The following is a 25,442-nucleotide window of genomic DNA, read 5'->3' as shown; positions in this document are numbered from 1 at the left end:
GCCTGTGCTGTCGAAGCCAAACTGCAGGGTGCAGATGCTTAGAGATGGGTTGATTTGTTCATGAAGAAGTGAAATATCTTAAAGGGTTTGGAGCTGGTGTGTATTGTGCAGGGCAGCAGTATGGCCAGGAAAAGCATCATAGACTGAAGGGGCCTTTTTCTCCTCTGATGAAAACTAGTTTTGGTCAGTTTTTCATAATTACACCTTCAGTTTCCTTGTGCCCCAGGGCTCTTTCTGGCACATGTAGGTGAACTTTATTTAGCTAGTGTGTGTGGTAACCTGTATGTAATAATACTAATTTTCCTATTGCCTTCAGACTTGCTGAACTGGACAGAGGCTACATTTGATGAGGGCACAGATCTTATTCCATGACTTTTTTTTGTTCTGCAAATTTCTATTGAGAGGTATCCATTAATTAAAATTCAGGAGAGACACTGACAGGGGTTCTTTAGAGCATTCACATACAGCTGCTGCCAGCGAAAATTGTGTTGGACTAGCAGGCTGTGGGATGTATCAGTGCTGGAGACGTGTGGCCTGGGAGGAGGGCAGATGCACAGCCTGAGCAGTGATCTGGTCTCCCCAGGGACCTTTTATACCTTCAGGCAGAGCTGAGGTAGCAAAAGTAGAGCAGTGCAGAGATGGTAACAAGCAGCATGGCTGTCTGGGGGTGGTGTTGGTTGGAACAGGCAGTATTTTGAGCTGGCCAGATGGATGCTTTTTCTGGGTTCAATAATTACATAACTATGGGATGTGTCCTGGGACTGTGCAGGGGAGGTTTTTAATTATTCAGAGCAAGTTTGCCTAGATTCTCTGAAGTGGAGGGAAAAAAATAGAGGACTCTTGTTATGATTATTTTTAAATTGCTTTGGAAACACACGGCACAGAAGGCGTGTGGTGTGCTAAAATGGGGAAAAACACCCTTACTGCTCAGTCAATACAAGAATGAGGAGTGGGCTAATCAGTATTAAATGCCTGTATTTAATGTGTGACTTCCCAGCTGCAGAAGAACTAATGACAAGACCTTTTCTTGCAGATCATCAAAAGATGTGTTACTCTGCACTGGTGCTGGCCATGATGTTCTCCATGGGGGAGCCCCTGCCATATCACCACTATGGTAAGAGTGGGTTGTGTTCATTGCAGAGCTGGTGGTGGAATGTCTGGGGCACGCTGGCAGACATGGGGAAGGGACTTTTCCTGATGGTGAAGGTGGGGGACAGCTCAGTGGAAGGCCCAGCAAGAGTAGGATCTGTTCTTTATCAATAAACCCTGGCAGCTGAAGCACTGGGCTGAGATGCCAGATTTCCAAAGAGAAGCATAAATCTGGGTTAGAGCAATGGAGTACTGAATGTCATACTGCAAGTGACATGGATTTGCCCATCCCTGTGACTAAATGGCATTTTGTTTTACCTCTGACCTCTTTTACCTCTGTGTAAAAGCACAGACCTCTTACTTGCTTTGGAGATTGTCTGCTGATGAGGCTGAGATCCCAGATCCTTGCACAAACACCCACTAAAAGGCTGTCAGCTGCATAATGTGGCCTCTTTCTGGTCTCTCTTCTAGCAGGATAGTACAGCCCTCTGTAGTTCAGGCTTTTAGGGAAAGTGGAGATGATTAAGGGTATTGCAGTCAATAACAAAGTGCAAATATTCTCCTTGTTTTATCCTCTGTCCTTTCATTTCAGCCAGAGAGCCCTGTCCACTTCTTCCCAAGGCTATGTTGTATTTGGGAAATTCTGGGTTTAATTTTCCTAGAAATGCAGTAGAGATTTTTATAAGTATCTCATCAGCAACTTAACCTTAACACCAGGTAAACCTGTACAAGATTTAAACTGGTGCAGTAGAGACTGGAATGAGCCTCTGCACCTCTTGTTTTTCTCTCTTTGTGTAACCCTGGCAGTTATTTCCTGCAGGTGGACCTATTTCCATAAGCTCCTTAGCTTTCCTAATAGCTGAATTAAAAAGTGGGTTATTACTAATGATCTAGATTATTAGGTTTTTTTAAAAAGAGATTAATTAAACCAGTGGTCAAGAATACCAATCTCTTCCTGCTTTGAAGCCTTCACTAGTGGCATTGGTTCTGCAACAGCTAGAGCAGGATTTGGTGTTTTGTTTACTCAAAAAAACCTGCCAGTTGGGGTACCAAATTTCAGTAATCGCCTGCACTGTGTCTCACACAAAGATGCTTCAGTGGTCTGTCTAGTCCACTTGAAGAGCCCTTCATTCCCTGGAGGCTGACACTAGCACTCCACTAATGGTTTTTAAGCATAAAAGAACAGAGAAGTGACTTGGATGGTCCCTTGTTGTTTGGTTTATTTTCACTGTGCTGTAAATGCCCCTTTCTCCTTGTGCAGAACATCTCAACTCTCAGTTTGTGCAGTTCCTGCTGGATGTGATTGAGGATGGGCTGCCCTCAGACACCACTGACCAGCTGCCTGACTTGTTTGTCAACGTCCTTCTGGCCTTCAATCTCCACATTCCAGGTTAAACTGGTGTTGTTCTGCCTTGGCAGGTTTTCAGTGGTCTAGAGTGAGAGTGTGAAAGATGGGGAGGGAGAATCTTTCTGAGTCTTGATGTTGCTATAACTATCAACCAGCTCTCCTAGTCTCTGGCACTACACTGTGCTTAAATATGATGCAAAACCCTAGAGGAAAAAATGGTCTGAGAGTCCCTGCCCTGCAGCTCTGGGCAGCTCAGTGGATTTGTCACTGGGCTTCTATGGTGCCCAATCTAAAGAGTTGTTGGGCTGTACTTGCAGAGCATGAGTGGGGTTCATTTATAGGCACAGGTGACTTGGGAGAGAAGATGCTTCAGTGGGCATTTCTCGATACCAATTCAGAACAAAAGTCCTCTGCCTTCTGCGGGTCTTGGCAAAGCATCTGCTTCCCTGTCCACACTGCCTGAAGATCATTCAGTGCCAAGTTGTTGAGGCCAGGCCCTTCAGCACTGGCCTGAACTGTGCTCTCCCCTCTTTGTCCTTGTTCTGTGTCCTCCGTGCCCTGCTGAGCTCCATGAGGACAGTCAGCAGATCAGGTCCTTAGGGAAGAGCATCTTCCTTCCCTCTGCCTGCACATTTTGAAGCCTGTTGGAAGATTGGAGTGTAGTTCCAGGTCCTGCTAAGAGAGGCCATTCCTTAACCCAATCTCCTATTGCTCCAATTGTCTTTAGTTAATTACTTACCCTTGTTCTGCTTCATGACGTTATCCTTGATTTTTTTGGAGAGAGGGGAGAATAAAGTAGCAATGATATGTCCAGTAATTTACCTGGTATTTTGGGTTATGCATCATTAAAATTTATGTGAAAGTTTCTAATTTCATGTGAAAGTTGATTGCACAGAGACTGATTAAGTATATCTCTGCTGCTTTCATTCATTAACCCTTCCATGTCCTTGCTGGTTGCAGTAATTAGGCAGTAATGCATGACAGGCACTGTGTTTCTGGGGATTATTGCCCACCTGGGGCATAGCCAAGAGCAGTGACTTGTTCTCTGATGCTAAGAACATTTTAAATGATGTTCACGTTGCTTATTGGTGGATTGAATTTTTTTATCCCTATGTCTGCAAGATTAATCTCTCATGCATTTCAGTGGTGCAGCATTAGTTCAAAAACTCTCCTAAGGGCATGTTATGTTGACACCCTTCAGGATCCTGAAACACTTTGCAGCCTGTGAAGTATTACAGGCCACAGAAATAACCATACTGTGCTGTTTATGTGATTGCGTGTGCACACTCACACACACACACACATAAGCTATGCTAGGGTAAATGTATTTTACAGCAAATCACTCCCAGAGCAGGCAAGGGGACAGTTCCTAGAACCAGCCTGTACTCTTGCACAGCACAGTGCTGAGTGCTGAGAAAAACTTTTCTGGGATGCTCCTGGGACCCTTCTAAAGAGAACTTGTAATACTCTAAGCTCCACAAGGGGACTGCTGATAGGAAGTAAGAAGGTACCAAAGAATGGAGCCCTTGGCTGCAGACAGTTGTGACCAGAGGTAATGTTTGACAACATAAAGCCTTTGTAAGGTAGTTTCCCAGTGTTTGGCTGGCAAGGTGGGAACCCACATATTAATTAGATATATGGAAAAAGCACCAAGTTGCAAGTGTTTTATGTGCTGTTTCCAGATTTATTTCTCCTTCTCTCTCCTTGCCTACCCACTCTGTAGCCTGAAACTTTTTGTAGCCCTGATAAACTGTGGTTCCCCAAAGCTCCCCAGAGTACTGATGTGAAATTGGAGACAGCCATTATTTGTTTTTATTATGATGGTCTTCAGGAGACAAAGGGAGATGCTGAACAGGTTTCTCCCTTAGTTCCAGAACACAGTGTGATCATGACTACAATAAGCAAGCACTCCAATGTCAAGACTTTCACAGAGAAGCTGCTGCTGCTGCTGAACAGAGGAGGTGAGTGTGTGTGGCACTGTTACATGCCTGGCAGAGAGTGCACATAGATGACTGGGGAGACAAGCCCCATGCTCCTTACGGGATAGGATGTCAGGAATGCAGGTAGCTGAGGAGGTGTCACCTTAGGCTGTGCTGCTTCCTGGTGAGTTTGTGAGAGTGACAGTCTGCATTGCTGAGGATGGAGCTGCACAAGGAATAAGGTAATGGCTAATGGCATCTATGGAGAGAGGAGTGGCTTCCATTTCCATACTTCTGGGTCACATCAGCTTCATCTCAGAGCACGGACCAGCTGCCATGGGCAAGCTCTTTTCTGGGAGGAAAGCTGGTCCTGGGCCACTTCTGTCCTTGGACAGGCAGAGGACTCAGTGTTTGCTGGCACACAAACCTCTGCCTGTGCTGGCAAACATCTGCCCCTGGGGACAAATGCAGAGGGAGTTTTTGTCTTCTGAAATGCTGCTTAGAGTGGAACTTTCCATTTCTGAATTGCCAGCAGAGAGTTAGCCTTGTGTCTGCTTCAGGCATGGAGTGAAATCCAGTGTACTTGTAGAGCTGTTGCAGAGCAGATTGCTGGAAGATCTCTGCAGAAGGAGCTGTGCCAGGTCGTTCAGCCTGTGCTGCAGGCCACTATTGTGCTTTCCAATACCTTCTAGAGCACAGGAGCTTTGCTGCCTGAGGGAACTCATTTTGTTAAGTTGCTGGAAATAACCCATCCTGTGATGCATGCAGCTCATCTTTCCCTGGCTTTAGTTCTCTTTCGGGCTGCAAATCACCGTCTCGGCACTATATCAGCTTGAGGGCAGCAGGTACCTTGGTGCTCCTCTGTCTGGCCTCCTCCCAAAGCCTTTGTTTAGCTCTTCCCCTGCCAGATTCCCTGCAGAGATCACCTTACAGTGAGGAGCTGGGAGAAGAAAAAGAGGTCCCACAACCTAATGAAGATGCTTCTCTTTTGCCTGCCTTCCTGACAACTGCTGGGGGAGCTGCCGTGGCCCAGAGCAGGGATGGAGTCTGCAGAGATGTGTTTTGCAAGAGAACAGAATGTGGTGGCTCATTTAAACTTGGAAGCGTTTCTTTTCTTGCTTCTGGGACAGTACTAGCCTGGTCTCTGGTGAAAGCTTGTTTTTAGTACAGGTTCTGATGGAGTTTTCAGAGGGGTTATTGGACCCCTCCTAATAAACCAGGGAGAAAATGAGTGGTGGCCATTTAGCAAAAACGGGAGACACTGAGAGGCAGTGTGCTAATGTGCTCTCACCTGGGATAGTCAGTGAAACATAAACAGTGATTAATGATAATCATAATGAGTTTGCTCTCATCTTGGTAGCCTGCAGAGCTGCCATCCTGATTACACACCTTTGTGCAAGGCACTGAGGTCTTCGGGTACAAAAGCTATCCATGGGCAGGGAGTGACTGGCCGAGGGCAGGACAGCCTCCTCTCCAAAGGGTCTAATGGAGTCAAGTGCACTGAACATGGAGTAGATGGGCAATGGGAGGATGTGACTCAGCACAGTCTCTCTGCCTCCTCCAGATGATCCAGTTTGCATCTTCAAGCATCAGCCTCAGCCACCACACTCAGTGCTGAAGTTTCTGCAGGACATCTTTGCCAGCAAAGATACAGCCAGCATCTTCTATCACACTGACATGATGGTCCTGATAGACATCCTGGTGCGGCAGATTGCTGATCTCTCTCCTGGAGACAAGGTGCTCACAGTAGCCCATGGGCACTGGGGAAGGGAGCACAGTCCCAAAGCAATGGTGTTTTTCCTGGCCTCTCATAGGGCCTGCTGGTGCAGACAAGAGTGGAGTTCTGGGGTGGGCACAACATTTCTGGGTGCTTAAATTAGCCTTGGGAGCTGAGGAGGAAGGGAGGATTTATCCTGCCCGGCACACCAGCATATGTGAAGAAAGATCTGCCAGGCTTCTGGTGGTCTGCACACTTCTGACTAGGGACCTTTGGGAAGAGATACCCTCTGTGAGTAGTAGTAGGGGGAATCTCTCTTGTTTGCTGTTGCAAGAGGCAGGGGATGTGCACGTGCTCAAGGGCAGGGGAGGAGCAGCACTCTTGCTGTGGGAAAAGCAGAGTTTTCCATAGTTACTAATGATACTTGAGGAAAAGCAGGTGCCTCTGGAGATAAGCTCTGCTTGATGGTGCAGCAGCAGCTGTTCCTGGGCTCATGCTGTAATGGAGGCTGGCATGCTTGTTTGTCTCACTTCAAATCTTTCACTTTGCTCTGTGGTTTGTCTCCCCTCCCACTTGGCAGCTGAGGATGGAGTATCTGTCCCTGATGCATGCCATCATCCGCTCCACGCCCTATCTGCAACACCAGCACCGCCTTGCTGACCTGCAGGGCATCCTGCAGCGCATCCTGGGTGAGGAGGAGGACGACCAGCAGTGCCAGATGGAGAAACTGATCATCTTGGAGATTTATAAGGAGTTCCCAGAAATCTCTTCTGGTACCAGCTAATGCTCCTCAACTCGGACTGGAATTTGAACCACTTGGATCGACTATGTCTTTTGTTGACACTTTGTCCCCATTCCCTCCCAGTACAGCTCATATCTTATATCCCTCTGTGTGAGGCCTAAGGCTGGGACAGCGTTCACCAGCCCTTTGGAAGCGCCAGTGGCAGAGAGGGTGTGGGGTGCCCCGGGGCCTGGTGCCCAGGGCAGGCGGAGCAGGGTGGGCGCTGGCATGCAGTTTGCCTGCAAGAGTCAGCAGAAGCTATTTGGGCACCTGGTGTTAGTGGGAAGGGCAGAGAGCTTGTGGAGGCTCAGCAGCCAGCATGGGGAGATGTTTAGCTGCACTGGTGTCCCGAGGTCCTGAAGAGAAAGGCCTTTGCCTTAGAGTATCGCTTCTTTTCCATGTGCGTCTCTTTCCCGCAGTGACCAAGTGGAGTCCGCTGGTGCTTGGAAGAAGCTTTTGTAACATCTGTTTTGTTTCCTGCTGCTAGTGCCAATGTGCTGCAGCCCTGCCAAGGGAAAGTAGCTGCTCGCTGTCTAACGCCTCGTCTAGTGAGCCTTTCACTCCCTCCTAGCCTTCAGCTTTGCCTCTGGGCAGCAGCCCACCTTGGGTCATGGAGGTCTTACCCCAGCAGCTGCTTTTCAATCTGCTTTCTATAGTGATGTTTAAATCTGAATTTCTTGCAGACTGTGGCAGCCTAGAAGTAAGAGCCACGTGGGTGACACTGCCCTTAGGAAGCCCTTGGCCAGACACAGCACAAAGACGTGTCCTGCCAAGTGAGCTGCCACTTGCCACCTCTGTTGCAGCATTGCCTCGAGCAGAGGGGCTGCCCTTGGGCAGGCGCACTCTGTTCGTGCAGCGCGTGCATTTCTTGCCTTGAGCTTCATAGTAGCTCTGCCTCGCTGCCCTCCCTGTCCCCATGGCAGCACTCAGAGGCAGCGTGAGCCTGGTGTCCAGTAGCTGTTTGTGACTATGCTAATTGTGGGGAACCCTTATTTTTATTTCCTCTAGGTTTCTAGCAAATGGGATTAACCTGCTTCCCTGGTCCAGATAGTCACACACACTAACGTGGGTCTCTTAGATATTTGTGTGCACAGTGTGGTCACTCCCTCTCCCCAGGTCTTCTTTTGCAGTAGCCAGTGTAGGAACTGTGAAACTGGAAATACTGGGCACTGTATTTACTTTAATTTTTTGGTTTTTTGTTAGCTTGAGGGGATGGCACAAGCTCTGCAGGCCTGGGCTGGCCACTGGGGCAGTGATGCTTTGAGAAGAGAGAGGGTTGGCCTGGCAGCCAGGAGGAGCAAGGAAGTCAGCCTGGGAATGCCCAAGCTTAATAACCACTCTAGTAGAGAAACCTATTTTTTCCCTGTAAAAATGTATGAATGTCAAAAGGGATCCTGTATTTTCTTAAACACTAAGTGTAACCTGCAGAAGAATAAAAATGTCTTAAACTGGACTTCTGTGAGTGCCCAGTCCTGTTGTGGGGGCACCAAAGCATCAGGGGTGGTTGGGTGCCTGCTGCCCAGAGGCAAAGAAGTGGGTGCTGATCTGTAAATGGGGGTAATGCAGTCATTTTCCCTCATTCAACTTCTTGCCTTGTCTATTTCTACCATCCTGCTGGCTGACAAGGAATGGCGGAGGGCAGCAGCCCTTGCTAGGGGCACAGCCATCATTCCTGGGGCCTGCCCAGCATCGCTGCTCTACATGAAAGGTTTGGCAGAGCTGGACTCGCAGTTCACTTCCCACAAGGTCCACACAGCCTCAGCTGGCTTTCTGGGCAAGGAAGGGTTTAATGCTGAGTATTGAATGTAATGAATCGTGCTTGGGCTGTGGATGTGTGCTCTCAAACCTCAGCGGTGCCTGGGATGGCAGGGGTTCTGTGGTGGGAGGGGACAGCAGGCATTGGGCAGAGCACTCTGTTGGCAGCAGGAAGCTGGTCTCTGCTCCTGGCTCTGTGCCAAGGGAGCCAGCCAGGCCATGGGCACAGCCCTGCCAGGGCAGGGGTGTAAATGCCAGGTGCAAGCTGTGCCACTCCCAATGCAGGGATGACATCAAACACAGCTACCTGCAGAATTTGGGCCAGGACTGTCCCAGCTCCTGCCTCTTTGGCCCGTGTCTCCAAAGTCCCCAGGCATGTGACCTTGAAGTGTACAATTTGCACACCTGAGTCAGTCGTGACACATAAGGGCTGCCAGTGCTTACTGGTGTGTCCCCCATGGTGGCTCTCCTGTGCCCCATTGCTCTGTGCAGCACACAGCTGCCCCTGAGCCAACCTCAGCTTGCTTCCAAGTGCTGCTGGGGCTTGTTGTTGGCCCATGGCCTGCTGCTGTGGTGAGATGTTCTTTTGGCACTTGCCCTCAGAGATGGGCTTCGCTGTGCCAGCAGTGGCAGGACCTGTGACTCTGCTTGCCAGGAGCCCAGACTGCAGAGCTGGTGGCTTCCATTGGCATCCCTGAGCCATTGCTGTCCACGGGGTTGCTCACCCCATCTCAGTTGCACAGTAGCATAACACCCTCTGCCCCACCACTCTGCTGCCACTGCAGCCAAGGGCTGGAAGAGCTGGGGGGCAGCTGGCTGTGGGGTCCAGGGGCAGAGATGCCCCTGCTGCCCAGGAAAGGCCTTCACCCATCACAGGGAATCAAACTGCAGAATGTAAACTCACTGTCCCCAGCCTGCTCAGCAGGTGCTGCTCTCCATGTAGGTGAGACACTCAGGATTGTTTGCTGTAATTAGGCACAATTAGAGCAGTGTCTCCTCATATTGGTGTTTTTATTGTGGTGCAACATTGAGAGGTGTTGGGGGGCTGGCATGGGGGGAGTGATACATTGCCTGTGACCTGCGCTTCTGCTTTATTGTCTGGAATGATTCCATTACAACTATTTTGTGGCAGTAATACCCTGATAATTTTCTCCTCCTTCCCTGAGCTGTCAGCTGGGTAATTAGAACAAATAAACTTGAAAGCCTTCATTACTTTTAAAAAGTATTGCCTCTCTCCTGATTTGGTTTCCTGATGGCACATCCCCAGTTTGAGGAGGTGTGATGTATGATCCAGCCAGCATCTTCCTGTTGTACATGAGTGATGAGCTGCCCTATGTTAAATGAGATTTCTTGGGTGAGCTGTGTGCAGGGCTAGGGCTGCTCTGGCATTATCCTAACAGCACTGAAAGGGCTCAGGTGGATGCTTTAAGGGTCTGTTGGGGAGAAGATAAATCCTTCAAGAGCACAGTATGGTTGGTATGGCCACAGCCCTGCCAGTGCTGGTGCTGGACCACCCAAGCCAGCGGTGTTAGGTGGTGGTTCAGGAGTTAATCACAGCAGATTACCCATCCCATGGAGTTCACAAATAACATGTTGGCCTCTCCAGGGGCTTAGACATCCACACTCACTGGGTGTCAGCCCTGAGCACTGTGTAAGCACCGGAGGAACTTCTCTCTGGCACAGGCTGAATGCACTGCCTACCACTTTAGGGCCTGCCTGGTATTTCCCGTCATGGTCCTACAACACGTGCTGAGCACAAGCAACAGGGCAAGGACGAGCCCTGCAGCTTCCCCAGTGGTGGCCAGGCCTTGGCTTCTGCAGGGGTGATGGTGGTGGGAGTGAATTACCAGCCCTGCATGAGGCTAGCCAGGTTTGGGGACATACTGGGTGTGCTGCAGACCCCATGTTGTGTTTCCTTGGTTTCCACCCTAGGAATGGGAGCCTGCTTGCTGTCAAACCCTTGATCAGTGGGCTGTGTGTGCTCTTCCCACCCCCTCGTTTAGACTAACAGTAATTGCTAGGGGACCATCTGTCACCATTGGTGGAACCAAAGCTGGGTGAGAGGTAGTGGCCATGGCTAGTGCAGGAGCCCTGCAACATGGAGCAGAGAAGCAAAGCACTGGTGCTACTAGGATTCAGTGCTGTGGCAGCAGCATGTGGGATGCCACGGCCCCAGCCACAGCTGGAGCAGAGGGCACCACCAGGACAGTGGCAGCTGGACTCCCTTGAGGTCCCCAGACCTGCTGTGCCATGGAGCCAACACATCTCCTGTGAGCCCTCCTTGCTGTGCAGATGGCCTGTGCTGTCCAAAATAGCGTGCAGCTCCCAAGCAGCCACTTGGATTTCTGCAAAGGGATGATGGGACCTTGCACAGCTCTGTTTCCTGTGGGGTGGGAGTGTGTTGGCGAGTAAACATGGCTCCTGCGGTGCTGGTAGCGACAGCTGAGCAGGGGAGTGCCACCTCCAGTGAATCCATCCTGCTGGTAATTTGTGAGTTTGTTTTGGAAGTTATGCAGGGCCTGTACTAAGGCTGCCAGCAATGTCTAGCCTGGCTGTGGTGTGGATATGGGGGTACTCCTGCTCTCCAGCCTACACACCCTGAACAACAGTCCTTCCAGCACAGCAGCACAGGAGGCTCTTGCAGCCCCTCTAGAGCTGGGCTGTGCACTGGATGGAGGTGCAGTGTGTCCCATGTGTGCCCTGTTCTTCACTACACCATCCTATACTCCCCCCATCTCCCAGATTTGCTCAATTTTCCTTCCTGGCACAGTTCTTTCTGCCCTAGCATTTGCCCCAATGTGCCCTCTCCTTCACCAGGACATGGCCAAGGATGTCCCTCTACCATGGCACGTAAAACACTAATGAGGACCTTAAGCCTGTTACGAGCTCCAGTGGATCAGGATGAGATATTAGTTGATTGAATCAAACCAACAACTAAATTATGAGGCTGATGCATTAATGAACCACCATAATGCAAGGGTTTCAAACTGAATTTTCCTTGGAAAAATGTAGGGTTGGTTGGGTTTTTTTTAATATTAGGGATATAGGAAGCAAAATCTGCAACTTTCGCTCTGGTGAGGGTGCCACACCTTGTGAGTGTTGGCAGCTGAGGTCTGTGTCTGGGAAGCAGAGTGGGATAGCTAAATTTGTGCCGTGCACTTGGGTGTCCATGGGTGTGGAGCCGGGGTAGCAGGGGGTGTGACACCACTTGCACCTCCTGGAAGAGCGGGACACAGGGAAGCCCGTCCTCATTCACACGGTAAAGCCCATCCTTGCAGATGCCCAATGTGTGCTGCTTCCAGATGGGCACGGGGGAGTGGAAGATGCCCGTGGGGCTGCCAAGGCATGGCAGTGCTCCCTGCCTAAGCGCTGCCTTTGCCTGCCTCGCCCTTCTTGTCGGCGGCAGGGCAGCGGTCCCCTGGGCTCTCCTCGGGCACGGGGGCACAGCCTGGCCCAGGGGACGCTGGCGGTGGCAGGGGGACCGTTCTGGCACCTGGTGCATGAGCGGGTCGGCAGCAGCGGTTCGGTGGGCTCAGCAGGTGCGTGTTGTGTGCACGGTGTCCCGGTGTCCGCAGGCCCTGCAAATTTGGCAGGGAGGCTACGGGAGCCGCTCACCCGGGTCCGGCCGGTGCAGCCCCTCACACAGACCGGGCCGGCAGCGCGGAGCCCGCGGGGCTCACTCGCGGGCGGCACAGCCCGCTCCAGGGCCGGCAGCGGCTGAGCTCCGCAGAGCACCCGGACGTCCCGCCGCGGTACGGAGCTCCAACCCCGGCACGCAGCGGCCACCGCCGCACGGAGCTCCAACCACGGCCTGTCCGCCCGCGCTCAAGATGGCGGCGCAGGGCGGGCGGGGGCGCGGCGGGGCGGGGCGGCGGGAGCCATGTTGGGGCTGCGGGAGGAGCCGCCACCACCCCCGGCAGCAGCGGCGGCGGCGGTGGCGGCGGTGGTGGTGGGGCAGGGGGCGGCCATCACCGGCGCGAGCGGGGGCGGCGCCGAGCCCATCGCCGTGCGCCCCGGCCGGGCGGCGGCCGCTGAGGCACCATGGCAGCGGCGGAGGAGCCGGTGGCCGCCCCGAGCCGCTCCTGCCGCCGCCGCCACCGGGAGCCGCCGCCGCCGCTGCTGCTGGTGCTGCTACCGCTCCTGCTGCTCTCTTTGTTCCCCTCCGGGCTGGGGGCTACCGCGCCGCCGCCGCCGGCAGGCTGGGGGCCGCCGGGCCGCTGGGGCTGTCCCGCCGCCGTGCCGTGCCGGGCGGCGGCCGTGCCCCCCGGGCTGCCCCCGGCGCCGCGCCGCCGGTCCCAGCCGCGCTGCCGACCCCGCGCCGCCCAGCCGCGCCCGCTGCCCTTGGTCCCGGCGTCGGCCCCGGGGCAGCGGGCCCGGCGCGCAGCCCCGAACCGCCACCCGCTGTTCCCCCAGTACAACTACCAGGCGGAGGTGGCGGAGAACCAGCCGGCGGGGACGGCGGTGGTGGCAGTGGCGGCCCAGGACCCCGACGGGGGCGAAGCGGGGCGGCTGGTGTACTCCATGGACGCGCTGATGAACAGCCGCTCGCGGGATCTGTTCAGCATCGACCCGCGGGCCGGGCTCATCTCCACCACCCAGGCCCTGGACCGCGAGAGCATGGACCTGCACTACTTCCGAGTGACGGCCACGGACCACGGGACACCGCGGCTCTCCGCCACCACCATGGTGGCCATCACTGTAGCTGACCGCAACGACCACGATCCCGTCTTCGAGCAGGGCGAGTACCGGGAGACCATCCGGGAGAACGTGGAGGAGGGATACCCCATTCTGCAGCTGCGGGCCACCGACGTCGACTCCTTGCCTAATGCCAACATCCGCTACCGCTTCGTCAATGAACGGGCTGCCTACGACGTCTTTGAGATTGATGCCCGCTCCGGCCTCATCACCACCAGCGGGCCGGTGGACAGGGAGAAGATGGAGAAATACTCCCTGGTGGTGGAAGCCAGCGACCAGGGCAGGGAGCCGGGGCCACGCTCTGCCACTGTCAAGGTCTACATCACAGTCCTTGATGAGAATGACAACATCCCTCAGTTCAGCGAGAAGCGCTACATTGTCCAAGTGAGGGAGGACATACGGCCCCACACCGAGATCCTGCGTGTCACCGCCACGGACCTGGACAAGGACAACAACGCGCTGGTGCACTACAACATCATCAGTGGGAACAGTCGGGGCCAGTTCTCCATTGACAGTGTCACTGGGGAAATACAGGTGGTGGCCCCCTTGGATTTTGAGGTGGAGCGGGAGTACGCCCTGAGGATCCGGGCTCAGGATGCGGGGCGTCCTCCTCTTTCTAACAACACTGGCATGGTGAGCATCCAGGTGGTGGACATCAATGACCATGCCCCCATTTTTGTCAGCACCCCTTTTCAAATCTCTGTCCTGGAGAATGCTCCCCTTGGCCACTCTGTCATCCACATCCAGGCCGTGGATGCAGACTACGGTGAGAACTCACGCCTGGAGTACAAACTGACAGGGGTCTCGGCTGACACACCCTTTGTAGTGAACAGTGCCACAGGGTGGATCACAGTCAGTGGGCCCTTGGACCGGGAATCGGTCGAGCACTATTTTTTTGGGGTAGAGGCTCGTGACCATGGCTCTCCATCTTTGTCTGCCTCAGCCAGCGTCACCATTACTGTCATGGATGTCAACGACAACCGTCCTGAGTTCACCCAGAAGGAATACTTCATCCGCCTGAACGAGGATGCAGCTGTGGGCACCAGCGTCCTCAGCGTCACAGCAGTGGACCGGGATGTGAACAGTGCCATCACATACCAGATCACAGGAGGCAACACGCGGAACCGCTTCTCCATCAGCACGCAGGGTGGGCTGGGGCTCATCACTCTGTCTCTGCCGCTGGACTACAAGCAGGAGAGGCGCTATGTGCTCACTGTGACAGCCTCTGATCGTACCCTGCGTGACAACTGCCACGTTCACATCAACATCACTGATGCCAACACGCACAGACCTGTGTTCCAGAGTGCCCACTACTCCGTGAGCATCAATGAGGACCGGCCTGTGGGCAGCACCGTGGTTGTGATCAGTGCCACGGACGATGACGTGGGGGAAAACGCCCGCATCACGTACTACCTGGAAGACAGTGTCCCTCAGTTTCGTATTGATCCAGACTCTGGGGCCATCACTCTCCAGGCACAACTGGACTATGAGGACCAGGTCACGTACACGTTGGCTATCACTGCCAAGGACAATGGGATCCCCCAGAAGGCAGACACCACATATGTTGAAATCATGGTGAATGACGTTAATGACAATGCCCCCCAGTTTGTCAGCCCTCATTACCAGGGCATAATCTCTGAGGATGCACCTCCCTTCACCAGCGTGCTCCAGATCTCTGCCACTGACCGGGATGCCCACACCAATGGGCGAGTGCAGTACACCTTCCAGAACGGGGAGGATGGGGATGGAGACTTCACCATCGAGCCCACCTCGGGGATCATCCGCACCGTGCGCAGGCTGGACCGCGAGAACGTTCCTGTCTATGAACTGACTGCCTACGCTGTGGACAGGGGCATCCCTCCTCAGCGAACTCCTGTCCACATCCAGGTTACCATTCAGGACGTGAATGACAATGCCCCTGTCTTTCCTGCTGAGGAGTTTGAGGTCTTGGTTAAGGAGAACAGCATCGTAGGCTCTGTGGTGGCCCAGATCACAGCTGTTGATCCGGATGAGGGACCCAATGCGCAGATCATGTACCAGATTGTGGAAGGCAACATCCCTGAGATATTCCAGATGGACATCTTTTCTGGAGAACTCACAGCCTTGATAGACTTGGATTATGAGACAAAACCTGAATATGTTATTGTAGTGCAGGCCACCTCTGCTCCTCTGGTCAGCAGAGCTACAGTCCACATCAAACTCATTGACCAGAATGACAACAGCCCTGTTCTGAAGAACTTCCAAATCCTCTTCAATAACTACGTGTCCAATAAGTCCAACACCTTCCCCTCAGGGGTCATAGGGAAGGTCCCAGCATATGACCCAGATGCATCTGACCACCTCTTCTACAGCTTTGAGCGGGGAAATGAACTACACTTGTTGATTGTAAATCAATCGAGCGGGGAGCTGAGGCTGAGCCGTAAGCTGGACAACAACCGTCCGCTTGTGGCCTCCATGCTGGTGACTGTCACAGGTAGGGAGTTAAAATCATTAAATCTTCAGTATGGTACGTTTAGGGGGCTCTGCAAGGTCCCTCTGGGGAAGCCCATTGAGCGTTGGGGGTTGGGTTGGGGACTGGTAACAGGATTTGGATTGGGAATCCATTCCAGTCAGAGAGTACTGCTGGAGTGGTGTGCAGGCTGGCATGGGAAGCAGGCTGCTCAGCAGTGCTCTGTTAAGGGGCCAAGGCTGGAAATGATCTGCAAGAACAAAGCATCGTTACTGAGCTGTGAGATCACTTCTGGATGCTAGTGAGGCACCTTTGGAGGTGGTGTGGCCAGCCAGATTGTGTTGTGTGTAGGGTGGTGGCCTAGAACAGAGGTGGTTCACAGGATGGCCAGGCTGCTGGCCCAGGGGCTGATACACTGCTTGGCTCCCAAGCCCGGGTGGCTCTTCTCTCTGCCGGGAATAAATGCTATCCTGGCTCTGCACAGGAGGCAGGGATTGAGCTCAGTGCAGCAGGAGCCCTCTTAAACACCCATCTGCCAGTAGCAAACAGCTCAGTCTGGATTCTGGCTGCGGCACCTGCCAACACTTGCTTTGCAGGGTGGCTTCTAAAACCTGGTACCACCTTTCTGCAACCAACTTAGTGGTGCAGGGGACAGCTGTGACAAGCCCGAGTGCAGTGCCTGAACTCTTGCACAGTGTGTTGTTGGAGTATCCAAATGCAGATGCTAGCTGTAGCTAGGGGTGGCTTTGTGGGGTGTTGGGGTGCCCTCTAGCCCAGCTGAGGACAGAACAAAGATAGACCTAGGAACTTGCCTGTGAGCAAGCAGAGTTTGGACCTGGAGCTGGCAGAGCCTGAGCTTTGCCTTCACCACTAGCCTTTCTTAGCTGGTGGATGCATGATGTGAAATGGAGGCATCTGTCCATTGCTGAACCATGGAGCGGCTGTGGGAGGGAGGGAGGGCGAGAGCCCTCTCTGGAGGGGCCAAGCACTGAATTGCCAGCAGTGCCTGGGGAGCATCACATCTAAACTGTGATGCTCCCCTGACCATCGCTACCAGCTGCCTTCCCTTTGAGCTCTCTCGATCTGGCTTTTTCTGGCTTTTTTTCAGGAGGATCCCTTTCAAAAGATAGAGCGAGAGCTTTAAAAGGAGACCTGTTCAAGGCAATGCTGTATGAGCAGCACCAGCCTGGCAGTGGGCTGGGGCTCTGTGGGGGCTAATTGTAGCCGCAGGGCTGGCCGAGAGCGGCTGCAGGCGAACACATGCCCATTGCTGGAGGTGGGGGTGGTTTTGACCTTTCCAGCTTCTGCCCCAATGTGTTTATGCAAGCCCTGCCTCCTCACACACTTAACCCTGCACAAAGGCAGGAGACAATCACATCCTGAAGTCCTGTATGAGCCGCCTCGTGGCAAGGGGGCCCTTGCAATTAGAATGTCGTCATCTTCCAGCGGGAAGGGAGAATGGGAGAGGTGTGCTCAAGAAGGAGGGGAGAAGATGGAAGGGGAAGAGCTGTTCTGGCGAGGGAAGTGAGATGCTGGAAAATGGGCCTTTTGTTGGCTTTTATATTGGCTGTGGAGGTGGAAGTATAGTTTGGTTTTTCAGTCTTTGTTGTTGGAAGCCCCCCGCCCAGCTGGCAGCCCCGCCAGCCCCATGCTGTTGTGTGTGCAGAGAGGGTGGGTGTGCAGAGCTGGCAGCCAGGACTTCAGACCCGGCTGCATTGTCTGCCCGGACACTGTGCAGTGATGGAGACCCTTCCTGCTGCTGGAAGGCAGCAGTAGCACCTGCATGGGTGCCCCGAGGGTCAGCATGTTAGGAGGGAGTGGCTTCCCTGCCTTTATGGTGCATTTGAGGGGGGCTGAATCCCCCTAAAACACAGGGCAAGGGGCTGTTTTGCCTGCCTGTGAGCTGTGTGTATTCTTAGCACAGCCCCTTGTAGGAGGCAGAATAAATCAGTGCCTTTCCAGTGGGGTTGATAGCCTCAAAACTGACCTCAGCTTCTCATAGGTGTGTGGACACCTCTGGCTGCTAAATTCTGCTCTTGGCTGCTGAGGATGCAGGGCATTGGGATGGAGGAGCTGTCCGTGGCCAGCAGCACCGGCCAAATCAGGGCAGTGTAAGAGACTGACATCATTGATTTTAAACCATTTCAGACTGGTTTCTCTGGGCTTGGTGGCAAGTGTGGAGGCTCAGCTGCAGGAGAATGACATTCATCTTCTGTGCTAGGTGATGGGAGCCTGATTTACTTTCAAGATCTCTTAACTGGTAAAGTATTATCAAAATGTTGAGAGGTCTGCCAAAGCCCTTCAGCAATGGTGAGGAATGCTCACCATACCGGTACCCATCTGTTTTCCTGACTTCTCTATCTGGAAATCTTTTACTGTTCCTCACTTGCAAACATGAAAGTCACTCTGTCTGTCCCCAGAGTACCCTTGCTGTGTCTGGAGTGGCCATTGCTGTCAGAAGAGTGGTTTTTGCTCTCTTGGACACTGTTGCTACCACTCAGAAGAGGACATGGAGCTCTTTGTTGCTTTTGAAGCTGGTTATTGCCAGTCTTGGAATTGCAAATACAATGCCCTAATGCTGTCCAGCACCAGGGTTAGAGCCCCTTGTCCCTTTTACTTGCTCCATTCTCTGTAGCTGTGTTTCTAGGACTCCTAACTCTGCTGCATGAATATTCACCAGGCACCAGCTCTCCAGCCACAGGATTTAATCAGAATGGCTGAGCATTCGTGATTAAAATGCCTCCCATGGGGGGTCAGTGCCTCCAGCCAGCTTTGGGCTTTCTTCTGGTAGCTTTATTTTTTTTTCTTTCCCCATTTGTAGTGGGTCATTCTCTTAACCATCTGCTTCCCTCTGCTTGGAGGGAGGAGGCAGCCTTGGGTGTGATGCTGAGGTGGGACTTTGTTAGAGGGGGGCTCACTGAGGAGGGCTGTAGGGCCAGGCCTGGCTCCACATTGCTGTGGACAACCAGGAAAGGGATGCTTGGCTTTCCTGCTGTGGGCTGGGCAATGCCAAAGGCATCAGGTACCCTCCAACTCACATTCTTCCCCGGGCACAGGCTCCTTGCTCCTGTGAGGCATTACTGGCCTCCAGCCTGCCCCAGGATGCCCTCAGCATCGTGTCAGCCAAGGCCTAATAACAGCCATAAATCAGGCAGATACCTGATACCAGCAGCCCCTGGGGAGAGTGAGAGCTGTCCCCAGCCTTGTGGTTGCTGCTGGGAGAGGAGACCAGACCCAGCTATGTGCTGAGGAGGGATCTGGTGTCAAAGTGATGGCATCCTGGGACACTGTCTCACCAGGTAATTCCTCAGGGAGAGCTGCCGGGCTGATGGTGGCTTGGGGAGCATCTTACCCCAAGTGTGACTTGTGTTTTTCCTCACACTTCTTCCTCCCAAGGTCTGGGTGGTCTCAGTACCCCATGAGACTCTTGCAGAGAGAATGTGCCTTGGGGAATGCAGGTGATGATGCCAGTTCCTTGCCTTGAGCCCAGACAGATCTAGATACCCTGGCATGTCCAACCAGATGCTGAATGGATCTGTTTTGTTGCTGCTGCTCATGCTGCCCTCTGTGCCAGAGCAGGCAGGATGTCACACAGAGGAGTGCTTTCTCACTTTGCTTCTATTTGAGGTGGAGCAGTTTGACTTCAGAGAGAAGCAACCCCCCTTTCCTCCAGGAGATTAGCTCCTGGGTGACTGTACTGGCATGCTGCTCCCCCAGCCTGGAGCCAGCCTTATCTCCAGAGCACCAGTCCTGGCACAGAGGCTGCTGCCTGTGCAGGAGTTTGCAGGGTCACTAGAAAGCTTTCAGTTTCTGAAGAGTAGAAGAGAGAGGTGGAAGAAAGGGAGATGTTTCAATTTGTAAATCCTCCTGCACTGCAAACTTCAAACAGAGCTGAGGGAAATGAAAAGGCTTTGCAGCACAGCAGCCTTGGGAAGGGAAAAACACTAAAGGCAGCTTTGTATATAAGCTTGGAGCTGGGGCATGGATGAAGGACGAGTGGCTGGCATTTGCACACCTGATCCTTGTCAGGGATGGGGCTGACTGGGGCACCAGAAATCCTGCTGCTCCTTGTGCCTCCTTACACTGGGCTGGAAGAGGTGAAGCACATAGGGGAGGTTACAGCAAGGCTTGGGATCCAGGAGCAGTCATGGGAGTCACTGTTGGGGTGTGCTGATGTAACTTGTCTTGGTATGATGATGAAGAGCTAGTTTTCCAAGGAAATAGGGGCTTTGAGGCTCTCAGGTGAATGTGGGGTGGGAGATGGGAATAACAGGTGACAGGTGTGTGCTGCTAATACCCATGGGGCACCAGTGTTGGGGTGCTGGCAATTGGTTGGAAGATGGATTACTTCATTTCAAGAGCAATGAGGTTCTCAATGAGCCCCATCAAGCATTTCTGGGGCCACCAAGGTTGGCACAGTCTTGCCTTGCCATGGTGAAGTCTGGGTCTGCCTGCTGAAGCCTGTGCTGGAGGCCCAGAAGGAGGGAACCAGGTGATGGAGGCATCCTCCTGGGGTCAGGAGACAGGCTTCTCCCAGCTGGTTGCCCTGGCCAAAGCTGCTAGCAGAGGTGTCTGGGGTACCCTGAGGTGTCAGGATCCGTTTGGTCTCTGGGAGTTGGGTAGGTGGGGTGAGACAGAGGCCCATGATCACGGATCTGCCAGGATGGAAGCTGCAGCATTGTCCATTTGGGCTGTGCTGTGCTGCCTCTACCCCTGCAGCCTGAGCTGCTGGCTGGGAGTGCCTCCGATGTGCCCTGAGCTGCTGCTGGCCAAGGTCCTGGGAGAGAGCAGGCAGGAATGCTCCAGTGTCCCTGCGTGCTCCTCTGCTCCTGCCTGGGAGATTGAAGGATCCCAAAGGGAAGGAGTTTGTTTCCAAGGAAAATAGAGATTAAAGAGAATTAAACAAACCAGAGATGGTGTGAGAGAGGAAGAGATGCAGAGCAGATGGTGAGAAGGGGGGAAGCAGGGAGACCAGCACAAAAGCTTGGAAGAGCCTGGAGGAGAGAGGAAGGAAATGGCAGGAGGAGAGCACAGGAAAAGGCAGCATGGGGAAGGCAGACAGGGCACAGCAGGGAAGCAAAACACCCCAGGCCCTGGCATCAGCTCCTGTGTTTGCCAAACCTCCTGCTGGGACTTCCTTCTGTTTCTGAGCACCTTTGCTCCTGAGAGCTCAGTTTGCTGCCGAGATCCAGGACAAGGAGAAAACATGAGAGTTATTTCAGTGGAGAGCCTGATGGGGGGGAGAAGGTGCAGCCACACCAGCCACTCGCCCTCCATCCCAGGTGGCCCCTGCTACTCTCTGGGGCTGTGGCTCCAAGCTTCCTTACCAAGGACTCAGTCCTGCTGGGGGCCACACTGGGGTGCAGGGCTCTCCCTGGGCTGGGAGGGAGGAGACCCCCAGCAGGTGCAGCATGTTCCTGTTCCCTCCAACAGACGGGATCCACAGCGTGACAGCTCAGTGCGTCCTGCGGGTGATCATCATCACGGAGGACATGCTGGCCAACAGCATCACGGTGCGCCTGGAGAACATGTGGCAGGAGCGCTTCCTCTCCCCGCTGCTGTCCTCCTTTCTGGAGGGAGTGGCCACTGTACTTGCGACACCCAAGGAGGACATCTTCATCTTCAACATCCAGAACGACACGGACGTGGGTGGCACGGTCCTCAACGTCAGTTTCTCGGCGCTAGCACCGCGGGGCGGGCGCTACTTCAGCTCGGAGGAGCTGCAGGAGCAGCTGTATATGAAGCGCATGGTGCTGACCGGCACCTCCATGCTGGAGGTGCTGCCCTTCGATGACAACGTGTGCCTGCGGGAGCCCTGCCAGAACTACATGAAGTGCATCTCCGTCCTCAAGTTCGACAGCTCCGCCCCGTTCATCGCCTCTCACTCCACCCTCTTTCGGCCCATCCACCCCATCGCCGGCCTGCGGTGCCGCTGTCCCCAGGGCTTCACCGGCGACTACTGCGAAACGGAGATCAACCTGTGCTACTCCAACCCCTGCCTGAATGGGGGGATCTGCACCCGCAAGGAGGGGGGATACACCTGCGTCTGCCGGCAGCACTTCAGCGGTGAGTGCTGGGCTGGGCCCTGGGGCAGGACTGGGTGTGTCCCTTGGCACAGCTGTCACCATGGAGGGTGCTCTTCCCACCAGGGCAGTGGGTGCCAGAGCCTCGCTGTGCCTGCACAGGCCCAGCTCTGCTCCCAGCTCTGCTCCCATCTCTCTGTGTTTCCATGGTGCTGCATGTGCAGGGTTGAGGTTGCCATAGAAATCTGTCTTGTAGGGTGTTGGCATGGAGGACTCTTGGGGACCCTGGCCATCACTTTCCAGCCCTTCTCACAGAGCAGGAGGACTAAGCTGCACTGTGCTAGGCTGGGGCACAGGAGGGTTCTTGGCTGTGCCCCATGCTAGGAGGATGATGGACTCTGGGACCATTGGAGTCTGTCTGCTGGTTTCAGCCTGAGCCAGCCTTCAGCTTGTCTGGCAGAGATGTAGAGCCACACTGGCCTGCAACCCACCCAGAGCAGAAGGGGAGGCTGGGCCCAGGTGCCCTACCAGGCAGGATCTGATCCAGCCAGATCTGGTCCTAGCTGGGGGGGCTGGCAGGGGAATTCACAGTCCAGCCAGTGTCTTGTCACAAGTTCCCAACAGGCTGTGGAGAGCTGGCAACTGGGGGATGAGGGGAGGTGGCCTCTGGCGACTGAGGAGGGATCCCCTGCCTTGCTCTCGCTGCTGGGAGGGAGCATGGCAGCAGATGGCTGCCTGGAGCTCTTCTGTAGGTGGCTCCTGGTGAGATAAGCAGAGGCAGTGGTAATTAACCTCCAGCATTTGAAGTGTGAACAGCCATTAGCAGAAGGGTTAATGAGCTCATTTTCCTGTCACTTCATGCTGTCTCCTCATCCTCCTTGTGTATCACAGAGCAAGTAATGGGAGCATGGCCTGGGGTGTAGGACTTCAGCTGAGTGGTTCCCCGAGTTCTGTGGGGATAGCACAGGAAAAGGGGCTGACAGATGCCCTGCACTGCACTGTTGCTGGCGTGGGGCATCCCTGTTACCCCAAGGTGCCAGGGTATTTGTTGTTCCCCATGTGGCTCCCACTTGCATGCAATGTTTGGGATCTCCCAGTGCCATGGGTGATACTTCTATAGCTATTGACAGGAGCTCAGTGGCACTGGGCTGTCCTCACACGCCAGAGACAGGACTGAGATGCCTGTCCCAGGTTTGTGTGGTGGCAGGGCTCAAGGAGGCACTTTCAGCATTACCAGGACTTCCCTGGCTTGCTTCTCCATTCTTAGGACTGTGCAGCAGCCCAGCTGTGGCCAGTGCCCTCCTGTTGCATTCCCATGCTGTACTGGATCCAAAGTTCCCCCTTCAGCCAGACCTGGCATCACACCTAGCCCAGTGGCTTGTGCTAGGCTGGCAGTAGTTGCTAACTCACTGGCTACTGTGGGGAGCACCTGGCTAATACTTGGGTTGCCGTACCCTTCACTGGCCCCCACCTGCTCCACAGACTCCTTCCCTTCAGCTGCCCTGTCCTGAATCCTGAGGCCTGGCATTCCCAAGACAAGGAGCACATGGGTGGCTGCTGTGTATGTGTCCCAAGCCTGTGTCCTTGCTCCTGCAGGTGAGAACTGTGAGGTGGACAGCCGTGCGGGGCGGTGCGTGCCCGGCGTGTGCCGCAACGGTGGCACCTGCACCAACGGCGCCGACGGCGGCTTCCGCTGCCAGTGCCCGGCCGGCGGCTTCGAGGCGCCCTTCTGCGAGGTGTCCACGCGCTCCTTCCCACCACGCTCCTTCATCATGTTCCGGGGCCTGCGCCAGCGCTTCCACCTCACCCTCTCCCTCTCGTGAGTTCTCTCTTTCCTCCACTGCACACCAGCATCCTTGGTTCACCTGGCCCTGCTCTGGTGGCTCTTGTGCTGGGCCAATCCGAGAGCTGCCTGATGCTCTCCAGACCCCTGACTTTGCTTCCCCATGGGGCTGCCCTGGCACCTTTTGCCAAAGGGCTCTGAATCTGCACTGGGATCAGCTCATCCCTTCCTGCAGTGCCTCTGCCTTTGCTGCTGCCAGCTCTCTGCCCCCATGCTCAGGCCTTAGTGTCTCTGTGCTGGGATGCTGGTGCATGCCACAGCAGAGGGGGGATCTACACGTGCTCCTTGCACACACCCTGCCCTCCTTCTTCCTACCCTGCCCCAGGTTCAGCACTGTGGAGCCCAGCGGCCTCCTGCTCTACAATGGGCGTTTGAATGAGAGGCACGACTTCCTGGCAGTGGAGATCATCCAGGGGCAGGTCCAGCTGAAATACTCCACAGGTACGCTTGGCCCTGCCTGTTATGGGATTTGTGTCATGGGAGCTGTGAGAAGGCCTGCACTGAGTGGGGAGAGAAGAGTGCTGCCCTGGATGGAACCTGTGCTCAGGAAGCAGGGTTAAGAAGTGTTGGTGAGCTTCAGTGGATAGCACAGGGGATGAGTTGTGTGTATCAGGACTCTCCCTGGGCTTAGGAGTGCAGCTTGACACCAAACTCTTTTGATGTTTCTGCTGCTGTTCTGCTCTGTTGTGTCTCTATGAGCTTCACAAGTCCATCAGCAGCGCAGTGGGTTTGGTGCCTTAGGAAGGGTGGGAACGTCTGAAGGCTGTCTGGCTTCCCTCAGCCTGCCATCATCCCTGTCTCCTCAGGAGAGTCCAGCACAGTAGTGAGCCCCTACCTGCCAGGGGGTGTGAGTGATGGGCAGTGGCACACGCTGCAGCTTCGCTACTACAACAAGGTATGTGTGCCCCAGCTGTCCCCAACACTCATGGCTCTCTCTCTCTCCACAAGTGAGCGGTTCTGGCTCTCCTGTTCTCTGGCTCTGTCCCATGGCAGGGGCTCTGGAGAGAAGGTAGAGGAGGTTTTCAGCCCTTAGGGATGGATGCAGTGGAGCAGACAGCTGGGTACAGGGACAGATTGACACTCAGGACCTCACTTGGAGGCTGCAGCAATGTTCTCCATGCAGTGTCCTTGCCCATGTCCCTCTCTGGGTGCTGCTTGCTGGGCTCAGCCAGAGGTTTCCCTCCTGCATTGCTCACACCTCCAGGAGTACAGCTGAGCCTGGGCCGTGCTCAGGCCTTTCCTTGCTGTTGTGTGAACCCTTGGGTGCTTGGGTCTGGGGCATGTGTGCTGCTGACACCCTTCATTTGCTTTCAGCCCAAGGTCAGCACCCTGGGGGTGGTGCAGGGCCCCTCCAAGGACAAGGTGGCCATCTTGACAATAGATGAATGTGATGCTTCAGTGGCCCTGCAGTTTGGCAGTGAGATTGGAAACTACTCCTGTGCTGCAGAAGGTGTGCAGACCAGCTCGAAAAAGTGAGTTCCTTGGAACTGCTGTGGTGAGGCGAAGTGGTCCCCTGAGGAGCCAGGCCTTCACATCCAGGACTTTGGCTGTGTGTGCCTGTCTCTGTGGATGTCTGCTTCCCAGCCCCATGCACTTGGGAGCGGGCTGGGCCAGTGTGAGGTCACTGTACCTCTTAAAGCCCTGGTTCTGATCCTGCAGGTCCCTGGACCTCACAGGTCCCTTGCTCCTTGGAGGGGTCCCTAACCTGCCAGAAAACTTCCCCATCACTCACCGGGACTTTGTGGGATGCATGAGAGACCTGTTCATCGATAGCAAACGCATCGACCTGGCCTCCTATATTGCCAACAATGGAACTGCTGCAG

The 25,442-nt window shown here is 54.3% G+C and overlaps 2 protein-coding genes across 3 annotated transcripts in view; both read left to right on the top strand.

Annotated features, from left to right (window-relative positions):
- The window catches only part of NCKIPSD (NCK interacting protein with SH3 domain), a 51,396-nt gene extending 43,089 nt beyond the window's left edge, over positions 1–8,307 (top strand). For both annotated transcript variants that reach the window (XM_014890493.2, XM_088171457.1), the window contains exons 9-13: positions 1,034–1,114; positions 2,351–2,479; positions 4,306–4,398; positions 5,921–6,093; positions 6,654–8,307. In XM_014890493.2, the coding sequence (XP_014745979.1) occupies positions 1,034–1,114; positions 2,351–2,479; positions 4,306–4,398; positions 5,921–6,093; positions 6,654–6,857 (680 nt within the window). In that variant the 3' untranslated portion in view covers positions 6,858–8,307. The remainder of the gene's footprint in view (positions 1–1,033; positions 1,115–2,350; positions 2,480–4,305; positions 4,399–5,920; positions 6,094–6,653) is intronic.
- Positions 8,308–12,650: 4,343 nt separating this feature from the next.
- The window catches only part of CELSR3 (cadherin EGF LAG seven-pass G-type receptor 3), a 31,096-nt gene continuing 18,304 nt past the window's right edge, over positions 12,651–25,442 (top strand). The window contains exons 1-7 of the mRNA XM_088171455.1: positions 12,651–15,777; positions 21,187–21,819; positions 23,373–23,595; positions 23,945–24,060; positions 24,426–24,514; positions 24,934–25,091; positions 25,279–25,442. Coding sequence (XP_088027581.1) covers positions 12,651–15,777; positions 21,187–21,819; positions 23,373–23,595; positions 23,945–24,060; positions 24,426–24,514; positions 24,934–25,091; positions 25,279–25,442 — 4,510 coding nt within the window. The remainder of the gene's footprint in view (positions 15,778–21,186; positions 21,820–23,372; positions 23,596–23,944; positions 24,061–24,425; positions 24,515–24,933; positions 25,092–25,278) is intronic.

The sequence above is a fragment of the Sturnus vulgaris genome, chromosome 11 (assembly GCF_052056855.1).
Source record: "Sturnus vulgaris isolate bStuVul1 chromosome 11, bStuVul1.hap1, whole genome shotgun sequence".
Lineage (NCBI taxonomy): Eukaryota > Metazoa > Chordata > Aves > Passeriformes > Sturnidae > Sturnus > Sturnus vulgaris.
Note: the sequence above shows the minus strand (reverse complement) of the source record. Positions and strands in the feature narration are given on the sequence as shown.